This window comes from Anoplolepis gracilipes, chromosome 7 (genome assembly GCF_047496725.1).
Source record: "Anoplolepis gracilipes chromosome 7, ASM4749672v1, whole genome shotgun sequence".
NCBI lineage: Eukaryota > Metazoa > Arthropoda > Insecta > Hymenoptera > Formicidae > Anoplolepis > Anoplolepis gracilipes.
Genome location: NC_132976.1, coordinates 8,713,782 through 8,726,517, shown reverse-complemented (window position 1 = coordinate 8,726,517; position 12,736 = coordinate 8,713,782). Strand labels below are relative to the sequence as shown.

The following is a 12,736-nucleotide window of genomic DNA, read 5'->3' as shown; positions in this document are numbered from 1 at the left end:
GTGTTTATATTTAATTAGATAATTAACTATGTGAAGACAATATTTGAAAATATGATTATAAATGTTTGCGCGTGGAAATCTAAATATTAATATTAATAAGTGTTAATCAAATACATTGTACATATTCGCATTCATTATAATAAGATTAATCAATAGTCAAGTACGCTTTAGGCAAATATTACATTATAATAAGGAAATCTCAATTTCCTATATTATGTTATCGACGTATCTACAGTTGCAAGAATTTCGAATCAAAATATTTACAAGTATGACATTTATTGACATTCATGAACAGTTTAGAAGTCTTTATACAGAGGAATTTATAAGAGATGAAGAAAACATATCCCCTACTTACTTGGCATATAAAGACGGATATTTTTTATTATTTTGTTGGATTCTGGTTTACGGTTATTTACGGTTGCTAACAGAAATTGTTTGCATTATTTTCGATGTTTTTAAATTGTGACATCATTATAAAAATTACATGCCTCGATACATCTTGTTTAGCGCGACTTTAATTAATCATATTGTATAAACGGCAGGATGCCAAGAGTTTCCATTTGGATCTCGGTCAACGAGGAATTCGCCATTGATAATGTCGAATACTTGATACCCGCATGATATCCTCATGTTTGACAGAAAAAAATTCTTCAAAATATTGTGTGAAGCATAAAATTAATTATTTAAATATATTTTCCATGAGATTTTTTTTGGCAGAATAGTACATGGAAAATTAAAAATTGAACGATGTAAATAGATTTGTATAAAAATATATAAAAATAACTTTGAAAATTATGGATGTAAAAAAGATAAATTATAGTTTTGTCGATAAGTTATACAGTATATATTGCAAATTGATTACACAAGAGGAAAACGCATGTTCTTCCTTTATCTCATAAAATAACTGGGAACTGTGTATACTGTGAATGAATCATCAGTATATATACCAATTGCATTTGTTGGCAGCTTCCAGGTTCTATAAGAGAGGCTAAACATTTTAAAAGATGCAATCAATTTTTAAATATAGTGAACATCTTATCTTGATTTTAATATAATATATAAAATACATTTCTATATAATGAAAAATGTCAAATTTATTCTTTGAGTAATTTTTCAGGTTTAATAATTTTTTTTGACTTTTTTCTATTAGATCTATTTTCTATTTTGGAGAAAATTGAAGAAAAAAATAACCCATATATTATAAAATATCACAATATATTCGATGATACGTAATCAAATATATTTAAGTTCACACGTATAAAAAAAGTGAATCATTTTCTGGCTAAAGTTACGAGCAAAATTTATCAGCACGTTCACGGATAAAAAAGGAACGGATACATGCGGCTGGTCCATCATCTTATTTTTATGACGTAAAAGTACGTAAGACTTTCTCCTAAATCTACCAGACCGTACATATGAAAGATGTACCGGCTCTTCTCCTCGCTCGAATGATTCGTCTGCTTGTGCTCGCGGAGCACTCCAGCGAGTCTATTTTCAGAAAGCTGCGAAAGACAGAAAGAGAAAGAGAGAAAGAGAGAGAGAGAGAGAGAGACAGAAAAACGTAGGATTATTTTAGTTACAATTTTTCTCCTCCGATCAGCAGAACGCGGGTGGACGTCTACGCGAATATCACGACGATGACTGAGTATGCTACTTTTCGCCTATCGACAACGATCGCGCCCGTTCTCGACTAACGAGCTAAATGCATGAAAAAGAGAATCGCTTCAAAGTTAGATATTATTCGAATCTAACGAAATTTCGTGACACACATAACGATTGTCAGACAGCAAACGTTTACAAAATGTGAAAATGCAGATTTACGTGCTTGGCGATAGTGCAAAAATTACACGAAAATCAAGAATTTTTCCAAAATAATATAATCGAAATAATATTTATAAAATTCTTTGTCTATGTACAAAAAGCTACAGTTCTCACTGTCTACGGATTTATATTTTTTTTTCTCTCAAGTGTTGTGTGCTGGGAAATTTATAACAAGTATAATATAAGTCTGCGACTCACGATTCTTTCTAAAATAATATGTTCAAATTGTATTTGTCCATTTTACCGTTTGCATAATTAATAATAAATGATCGGCAAATTTTTCTTAAGTACTGTGTCATTATTATTAGGTATTTTATAACAGCGTAAAATAACAGTGTAAAAACTATCTTCTGCTTCGCATCTTTGTTTTTCTTCTATTACAACTCGCCTGAAGATCTGTTTTTAATCGATTCTCTCGTCTTCATAATTTCGTCATCATGGATATGCGAAGAATGTCAAATTGGAATGTCCTGAGCGTGGAGGCTGCGTTGCAACAACTCAATGTCTTTGAAGGAGATGATCCCGAAAGAATAATAAGACGTCCTAATACGGTAAGTGAACTTGCTTTTACAATATTTAGTGATTGGCAGGTTTCAGTAAGAACAAAGGATAATGAAATTGCAACTGCATAACTTTACGAAGCAACAAATTTCTTATTATAATGTAAGTATGTATTGAAATTCAAAATATCTGCTGTATGCATATATTTATTTTTACGAGAGTCTTCATACTACGTTATTCTTTCAGTCTCTTTTTAAATCTCTTAATAAAAATTCAAAAATAATTCGCTAACTATGACTATCTATATTATATTTAGAGTTTTTACTCCACAAAAATACTCCGCAAATAAAAAAATCAGGCATCGATTTGTAAAGCTATCAAGTTTGAGTATATTTGCATCTTCGAATACGTAAAGAATCGATATCGACTGATACATAAATTTTTCTTTTTAAATCTTGGAAGGCGAATCTTATTCTCATACATATCACTCCACGGATACACAGTTCAGGCACATTCGAATGAGAGAAATCTCGCGACGTCAATATCGGCACTTGCTTCTTTTCTATTATACATAGTGTCACATCAATATGTCGGCGAATGTCAATAGGTCTTCCCATTCTGGCTTGTTGCCTACCTGCCTGTCTGCTTGCCTTTATTTATAACTGATTCAATTAGATCCAGTTGCAAGTGTTGACTCTCCTAAGGCGGACAAACAGCAATTCACTCGATAAATCGGGACCAATTTTCGGTTCAGCTCAAACTACTGTTACATTTTATTAAAAAATATAAAAGTTTGTGCGAGTAAAAATTGTTAATTTATAACAGTGTCTCGTGTGGTTTTCGTGTCGTTGTTTATTCGTAAGTCTTGTTTGAGCTTTAACAATGACCACTTGGACGCAACTTGCCGTGGAACATGTTAGTGCAATATCCAAGGAAGAATGTAGCACAATGCATCGAGGAAAATCGACGGTAATCCTGGACATCCGAATCAATTATTAAGGGAAAATGAGCATGAAAGAGCCATCACTTTTATTTTTTTTTTTTAAGTTTCTGAACGCATTTCAAAAATGTTTTAGTTTTTATATAGCAACATTAAATAGCTGTCATCCACAAAAATTTGACATTTCTTTGAAATGCGTTCAGCAACTTCCAAAAAAGTGTCTCTTTTAAAACATGGCTCTTTCAGGCCCACTTTTCCCGCTTTCCTCTTCGTAGAAGATTTATTTCGTTTTAGATACGACGCCGCTCTTATTGTTAGATATAGACCCAAACACTATGGATATTCAAAAACATTCAGAAAACATCCCAAAGGAATTTTTGAATGAAAAGATATCTTCAGAATGTCCTCTGAACATCTTTTGAATATATATATGCTGTGTGGGGATATATGCTCGGATATGTGCGGCCGACGAATGGAGTCGATATGTTTCAATTATTGTTAAAAAAAAATTATTTTTTTTATAATTATTAAATATTTATTAATATTCTATAACACAGTAATTAATTTTCTCTTAATGCTTTTAGAAAATTAGAAATCTATCAATCTTAAACGATTATATAAAGTGACTGTTTTACGACATAAAAATCGACTTGTTTCTATAAAGTAATTATAAATATATATAAATTTTTTTGTTTATAAACAAGCAATTAGAAACTTGGCGAACAAGAGCCAAACGCGGATGTTAATGCGTCGATTTCGCAGAAAATAATTTTGCGAAATTGATAAGTGCACAGGGCACATATTTGTCTTGGTGTATTTACCAAAATTTTTTAATTCTCATTTTATAGAATTTTCTAAACTCCTCTTTACCTAAAGAGACGTAGGCGAGAAAAATATATCGGGGGCGAAGTCGCTGAATCGGGAATCAAATTCCCGAGTCTTTCGTTTCCCGTCGACTGCTCTTACTTTTTTGTTTATGTTTTTATTGTTTTACAATCTTTAATTTTAAGCAATGATTATCATATTAATTATAAAAATTAGAAATTTTCTTTATATTTTCTTTATATTAAATAATACACAGAGAGAAAATTGATATGATCATTTCTTAAAATTAAAGATTGTAAAATAAGAGAAATATAAAAAAATGTATATATATTTATATTTGCCTTATAGAAACAACCCGATTTTTATCTCGTAAAAGAGTCACATTATATAATTATTTAAGATTGATAGATTAGTACATATTTTTTAATAATCGTGAATAATTTCATATATATTATACATTCCAAATATATATTCTATAATTTTACTTAACTAATAAACAATAGAATCTGGTAACTTTTTATTTTTTTTGAAAAAACTTTTTAAAGTTTAGATTTCATTTAATATTTTTCCATTATCCCTTTTATATTGATGAATAAAGAAATGTTTTTACTATATTTTATTTAGATAATGATGAGAGATACAAATTCTATTATAACTTCATGTCTCAATTAGGAAATAACTTAATTTCTTAAGTAATTTTCTTAAGTCATTAACTCCATTGGTTAACACGAACTTAACACTTTAATCATAAAGATATATGCGTAACTTGTTGTAGAACTAGTAATTTATTAAGTATTATATATATATCATATTGAAATCGTGCCAGTTATTACGCCGAGAGAGCCATTAAAAATATCATTTTTCGTATAATCTATATTTATATATTTCTATATTCTATATTTTAAATATAATCAAATCAGAGAAATATAATTAATTTAACTCTTATTCCGGATTGATAGATCATTTTTATTTGTGACTGATAGCTTCAATATCTCCAAAATGAATGGTATTTAAATTAAATTATTTTTCAAATTTATTATTCTAATCTTTATTTAGAATCTTTTTTACATACTTTTACATATTAATAAACGCGTCAAAAATATGCTGATCTGTAAGGGTGTCAAAAATAATAGTACGAAGTAAGAATTAATTCTTACTGTTTATTATTTTCTTATATCCAGACAAATATAATAAACTTTTTTTGTAAATATTATATATTTATATAAATATTGTATATTCATATTATATATTTATGTAAATATTATATAAAATATATATAAATATTATATATTTATATATATTTTTATTAAAAAAGCAAGAGAAAATATTTTTTGAAAAAAAGAAAAAAAAACATATATATATATATATATATATATATATATATATATATACACACACATACATCTACGTACAATATATACAAATATATATTTGCAAAAAACCTTTGTTATATTTGTTTAGAATGCAAAGAAATATAATAAGTAAGAAAATATTAAATTAATTATTTGAGCCAATAATATTTACAATAATTAGTACGATTATGTTTACATTTTACGTTTATTATAATAGTTTAAGTTTTTAATAATTTATTTTGTTTTTTAAAAGAAAAAAGCATAAAAATATATTTAAATTATATTTAATTGTCGTTCAAACTATTTTGACTGTAACAAAAGCAAATGTAGAATCAAAGAAATATAATTATGAAAATGTTTTACATTAGCGTTATATTTATTAAAAATGAACAAATAATTTTATTGCACGACAGAGAGAAATTTGGTACCAAATTCTGCATTATTTAATATTTATGTAGCAGAAATTGTAATACACATACACATACATCAAATGTACAAGAATTTGACAAAAATAAACCAATTGGAAATGCGTCAAGAGAATTGATTTTTCTATTGGCAATTAAAGATTTAGCATCTGAAATGTATTAGTGATCGAATAAAATTGGACGTTTTAAGTTTGGAAACTCTTTAGCAGGAAATGAACTTTATTAAAAATGTAAAACTTGTATCCCGGCGTTTTGATATAACCAGCGGGGTTTAAAATAAAGTACAAGCAAGCCTTCCAAGTCGTATATTTAGGGCGACGCGCAAGCGCGATCCGATTAACAGCACTGAAGACTTGTAGTTTGAGCTTCCTCGAATTCTGTTTTGCGATTCTAATAGATCGCGTGTAATCGCGAATAATAATTTACCTGGTGTATTTTCGTGAAATAAATAAATTTTCCACATTATAAAAGACATTTAAATGCGTAAATTAAAAAGTCATATTTAACATTTAGTTTGTGATTATTATGTTAAAATAAATCGTGATATGATATTGTGATGTTCAATTAAAAAGCAAAAATGAAAGTGACTTCAAATTAAAAATACATAAAAAGAAAGAATGAAAAATTAAATAGTATTTTTTATTAAATAAAAGAGAAAAAATATACTCTCTATAAATTTACCAAAAAATCAATAAAAGTTAAATAAACTTTTTATTCTAATCTAACGTCAAAAGAAGCAGCATCATGGATCTCGGTGGTGTGGACGTTTGGGGTCAGATTGCCCTGGAAACGTCTCAGATGTACGTTTCCGAGGGTGATGGTGGTAGAAGTCGTACTGTAAGTTGTTGGTTTATTTAACGTCGATATAACATGATCTTTAACTTATCTCTCACGAAAACGGTACGAACGGAACAAAATCTGTTTATATATCACTTGGACTTTGATAGAATTCGATATAAATCACACACACAAATTAGTTAACATTTATGAACAGATTAACCTTTATACCCTACTATACTTTTTCTATTGAGCTCACTTCCATTCAACTCTATTTTTTCAATATGTCTTTACGTAAAGACTTCGCAAGGAAAAACTCGATGTCGAAAAAAATTGATAACTATAGCTTGATTTAGCTATTAAATTTTAGCACGAAGAAAAGAGAAGCTCAACGAATATATTAGTATATATCTATAATCTCAAGTTTCTGTCTTTGATATTGCGCCAACAACTGAATATTGCGTGTTAACATACAAAGACATTGCGTAAAGTTGTACGACTTGATCAGTGATAATATTAATCGATTATTTATTGTTTCGCACCATTCAATAATTGATCAATGATGTATCGTTAAAAATTCCAAAAGCGTCATTCAATTAAAATGTATCTTATTAAAAATTTATTGTAATAATATTATTATAATAGCTGATAATTTTTTTTTTTTTTTTGCAGACAATAGAAAAGCTACCGGACAAAGTCCTTCTAAACGTTTTTAGCTATCTATCGCATCGCGAAATATGCAGAGTTGCTCGAATTTGCAAACGTTGGAGACAAATTGCGTATGACACGCGTCTCTGGAAACACGTGTCTCTAAGACCGGAAATAAGCGGGCTTCACGTGAGCTCTCTGGAAAATTTGCTGCAGTTAATCAGGTGATGCGAGATCGTAATACTTAATTTATGCACTTTTCAAGTATTTCTTGACTTCCGTGCAAACTCTCTTGGAAACGAAGAAAATCCAATGTGCACAGGATACGTGTAGGAATAGAAGTTAATTTCAAAAATAATACTTGAAGAATTTATTTGCTCTGATGTTAATTTATCTAAAGAGTTTATATATATATAAAGCTGTAAAAATATTTATCTGAAATGTCACTGTAAAGTTGTAAACACATTTATCTGAAATGTGAATGTTTTTGTGAAGAGACGTAAAAGTAATAAAGTTCATTCTTAGTTTATACATGGAATACAGTGTAAAACAATGACGATTTAATATTTGCAGCACACGTTTTGGACCATCATTGAGATATATCGAACTACCAATAGAATTGATCACTCATACAGTTCTTCACGAGTTAGCTAATAAGTGTCCAAATTTAACACATATGTTATTGGATTTTTCAACTGCTATGCAATTGCATGATTTCTCAGAAATGCAAGCGTTTCCTACGAAATTGAAATATATGTGCATTTGTCTTTCGGAAGTCATATTTATGGAAGGCTTTATGCGGAAAATTTATAACTTCATCAACGGTTTAGAGATTCTTCATTTAATTGGTTAGTAATTAAAAAATAAAATTTTGTATTTTTTATATTATCTCATGTATCTATACATATAATATCTCAACACGCATTAATACATGTAATTAAAGTCTAAAATATTTATTATAAAATTTATTATTTTTTAGGAACATACGAGAAAGTCGAAGAAGAGGAAGAGGAAATTTACGAAGTAATTAATGTTCACAAACTCAAATCCGCGACGCCTAATTTGAGAGTGATCAATTTATATGGGATAAATTTTGTGGATGATTCACACATCGATGCTTTTTCCTCCAATTGTATCCAACTAGAATGCTTAGCCGTGAATTTCTGTGCCAAAGTGACCGGGGTGACCATGAAGACACTCTTTCAAAGAAGCAGAAGACTGACATGTCTTCTTATGCAAGGAACAAGTGAGATATCATTATCTCTGATGTTATTAATGTATTTCTTTTGTCATGACACTTGTCAGTTTCTTTACAAAATTCTTTTAATTAAATTTTTAAAATATAAGCTACTTCGCGGATATTTGTTTAAATTTGTTAATCTATGTCGCAAATTTTTATTTGTTCTGATCATAAAAGATGAATAAAATATTTCATCACTGTTAAGGAAATTATTACAATATATTTTGATGTTTTTAGCAAGTTTATATATACATATATATCTCAATTAAATATGCGTGACATGTTAGATCTCCAGAGTGAATACGTTATGCAAGTTGAATGGGAAAAATCAAGCATTCAAGAATTCGACATTACCGCTACCGATCTGTCAACGGAATGCTTAATCGATATGCTGGCCAGAATTCCAGGCCTTCGGTTCTTGAGTGCCGGTCAACTAAACGGTTTCAATGACAGTGTATTGAAAGCGTGGACCGAAGTCGGAAATCCAAGAAACTTGATAGCATTGGATCTGGATAGATCCGATAATTTGACTGACGATGCCTTGCATAAGTTCCTGTCAAAGCACGGTCATCAGCTGTACGGCCTTGCGCTATCAGGCATGCCGCATATTACCGATCAGCTTTGGCAAAGTGTACTTCCGATTTTAACTAATGCAAAGTGAGCGTTTACAATTTTACTAATTTCATATAAGTATACCCTACAAACAAAAATGTTCAAAGTGACTTAAATCTGCTCTGTATAAGTTATAAACAAAAGTTATAAACAAATTAAAAATAACTGTAATCATATGTTTCATTTAATAGAATTTTAAATATGCGTTCATGTTGCTTGTTTTCTTTATTGCCATTACAATGATAAAAATTTCTTTCCTATTAGTATGGTAAACGTCATTTATATTTTCATTAGAATTTTAAAGAGCCTAAATATGTGTAATATTTCAGAATACTTGTGATGGGTACTCAAGAGAGACTAGGTGTCAACATACACGTGGATCAACTTATGGACGGAATCGCTTCTAATTGTCTCAATTTAGAGCGTTTAGAGTTACGCTGGGATCCTGAAAATTTACGATTTTCAGATAAGAGTCAAAAAGCTATTGACGTCCTACGTGTTAAATGCATTAAGCTGAGATGTTTAAGTTTAAGGTGAGTTTAAGATTAAAGGTAAACAGAATTATAAAATGATGTAAACAGTATACATATATGAAAAATATGGTTTTGTTTCAGCGATGGAAGATACTATGAAATCGTCAAAGCCAATTTTGAACGTGCTGACAGACTGACCGTCGTTAGAACAATTACTTGTTGCAGAGTATCGAACTATTATCTTTTGCAAAATTATAAGGATTTAATTTTTAATTGATGCGCTTTGACGATAGATCCTGAGATTAAGTTTTATTGGGTTCCTGTTGATGAATTTAAACAAACAAGTGCCTAAATATAAAGCTCTTCGATATTTCTTTGTTACAGTATTAATGTAAATAACACTAGCGCGATAAGAAAATAAAATTATTATTAATAAAAGAAGACAAAGAAGATGAAATTCATATTATATGATAATACAAAAAAATGATACGATAATTATAATTTAATATCACAAGTACTACATTTTCTTTGCATTACGATATTTACTTTTAATAAACTTCCAAACTATCCGGAAACATCCACATCTCACAAATATTTTTTTTTCCGCAGATATTAAAGTCAGACGCACACGTGTCATCATAAAAAACATTACGCACGTCAGTGTCAAAGTTTATATTCGAAATCTACGCTAGCCGCAAAGTACGCACGAATGGTTAGCAAATTATCGATTATTATCGGTTAATTTATTCATGCCCGCGAATAAACGATGACGACGACGACGACGACGCCGCACTGGCCACCGCCGTCGGTCGATTCGGACTTTGTCGGCCACAACACGCGAGCTACATTATATGTCGTGCTATAGTTGGCCGCCATCAAGCTATGCCATTATTCGCATGACTCCGTCAAAGGGCTGCCGTCGATTCATCGTGCACCTTCATGTCGGACGTCGAGACGGATTCGGCCGAGAAGCGGCTGAAAATTGTGCTCGTGGGTGACTCCGGTGCCGGCAAAGTGAGTTTCAGTCCGTCATGTCCTCGATCAAAAATGCACGTCTCAAGGTGGTTGATCCCGTGATTTCGGCGCTCGCAAAGTTTTCGAAAGATAGTTATATTTATAATAACGCGTGTTGCGTCTGGCTTTAAATTTGTTTGCCGATTGCCATGGTGAAAATGGAAAGCTTTTCAACAGGTGACAGTGTTTCTCGTTATTTTTAAGAGTAGCATCGTTATTGTTGAAGAGCTGATAAAAATTCTTTTTCGACTGTGAATAGAAAAATTGATACGTTCTCAATCTTTTCTGTAAATATTTATTTAATTATTTGTACGGGTTTTTGCTGTAAAAAGATTTTTAGTGATTTTGCTTTACCGATATAGTTATAGTAATAATTTCATATGCTTTTCTTCATATAATATAAATATGTGCGCTATGGATTAAACGTAATGAGTGCAATACGCGAGCTTGGATCGATGAAGCCTCTGACCGCGAGACTTCGTGTTTTCTGGATCTAATGCGAAAACTTTTGCAAACATGCAACGTTTGCAGTATTGTTCTATAATAGTTATCAATGATATGACAATCAGACCAATCGGCAAACACAAATTTTCTAATCGATGGTTTTTGAATTAATGAGGCTATATAGATCAAGCATGAATTTATTAACCTTTCGAGCTATTTTCTTTTATATTAGTTGATTGACAAATGTCACAAGTCACAAGAAAGAAAGATCGATAAATTATCATAATATATTTAACACAATTAATGGGACAATTTACTGAAAATCTACTTAAAAATAATGGGTGAATTTAATAAAAAGACGTTAAATAAATCGAAGTTTGATTATTGAGTAAATAATTTCATTATTCTTATTGTTGCAATTTTAATTTGTCTTCATTCAAATTGGACAATTAATGTATAAGTATCATTATCAGTTTTCTTGAGTGTCAGTCCTAGCGTGATACCTGTCATTCTCCTATCGCTATACCTGTCATTCTTGATAATTGAAATTCAAGGATCCTTCTTTAGACCAGCATCGTCCAGAAATTTTGCAACAACGATTTCACCAGACAGTACGTACCTACCGCGGGCATCGACTTCTTCCTCAAAAACATCACTATCGGTTATTACAAGAATGTTAATCTACATCTCTGGGATGTCAGTGGACTTGCTCTGCACGGCAACATGTTGGACAAATATGTTTTCGGAGCACACGTAAAGTTAATTTTTTGTGTATTAAAAATAATTATCAAAATAAGTTCTATTTCATATATTTTTTAAATTGTTTTTAGTGTGTTATGATTATATATCGTTGCAATTTTTTTATTATATCTGTATCTCTCTCACAATCAGATCATTCTTCTGGTGTATGACGTCACAAACAGCTCCAGTTTCGATATCTTAGAAGAGTGGCTTAATCAAATCAAGAATTTCATTGACACTTACGATGAACCACCTCTGATAGCGGTGATAGGTAATAAATGCGATATGGAGCATCAAAGAACAGTTAAGAGAGACAGGTCACATCGATTTGCCGCGGAAAACGGATTTTCATATCACGATATGTCCGCGAGAACTGGAGAATCGGTAATTTTTTCTCTCATAATAGTTTTGTAAAATGCAGTATATACATTTTCATACATTTAATAAAATTACAAAGAAAATTATATTACTTTTAGGTATCTTTATGCATAGCAAATTTGGCAGCGCAGATTTTGGGTGTTCGATTAACAAGAACAGATCAAGACTTTCACAAGCCTATAATTATTGCTGAAATTGGAGACACAGTAGACGTAAATTCAATTCACAAAGTAGTAAAAAGAATTCCTAATAGAAAACAACATCCAATTACATTCAATCCACGTTTTCCTTCCTCGAAATCTACGGTATGTGCATTGCAATGATCATCATATGTCTTTAGAATACCTTTTCTAGCCGAATAAAATACATACGAATTTCGTTAAATGTAAGAATCAATAAAAATTGTACATACTACGCTATCCTAATATACAATAGATATTTACATAATATAGAACACCATATTTCATACGTGATGTCTCAGACAATACCTGTAATTAACATTATACATGATACATAAATTCCGTTATTTAAGTATGCAATCGTAA

The 12,736-nt window shown here is 30.3% G+C and overlaps 2 protein-coding genes across 5 annotated transcripts; both read left to right on the top strand.

Moving 5' to 3' along the window:
• The first annotated feature begins 1,611 nt into the window (after positions 1–1,611).
• Fipoq (F-box/LRR-repeat protein FipoQ) lies at positions 1,612–11,772 on the top strand. 4 transcript variants are annotated; one of them, XM_072895651.1, is made up of 9 exons: positions 1,612–2,372; positions 7,314–7,513; positions 7,863–8,137; positions 8,269–8,535; positions 8,817–9,186; positions 9,471–9,674; positions 9,756–10,128; positions 10,224–10,628; positions 11,627–11,772. In XM_072895651.1, the coding sequence occupies exons 1-7, from the start codon at positions 2,259–2,261 to the stop codon at positions 9,889–9,891; spliced, it is 1,566 nt and encodes a 521-aa protein (XP_072751752.1). In that variant the 5' UTR covers positions 1,612–2,258; the 3' UTR covers positions 9,892–10,128; positions 10,224–10,628; positions 11,627–11,772. The 4 variants fall into 4 exon arrangements, with proteins under 4 accessions (XP_072751752.1, XP_072751751.1, XP_072751754.1 ...); XM_072895650.1 differs by having other exon boundaries at positions 9,756–10,628; XM_072895653.1 differs by lacking the exon at positions 1,612–2,372 and adding an exon at positions 3,026–3,291 and having other exon boundaries at positions 9,756–10,628.
• LOC140667668 (ras-related protein Rab-28) lies at positions 10,554–12,514 on the top strand. Its single transcript, XM_072895814.1, has 4 exons — positions 10,554–10,628; positions 11,640–11,825; positions 11,964–12,197; positions 12,290–12,514. The coding sequence occupies exons 1-4, from the start codon at positions 10,554–10,556 to the stop codon at positions 12,512–12,514; spliced, it is 720 nt and encodes a 239-aa protein (XP_072751915.1).
• Positions 12,515–12,736: the final 222 nt, after the last annotated feature.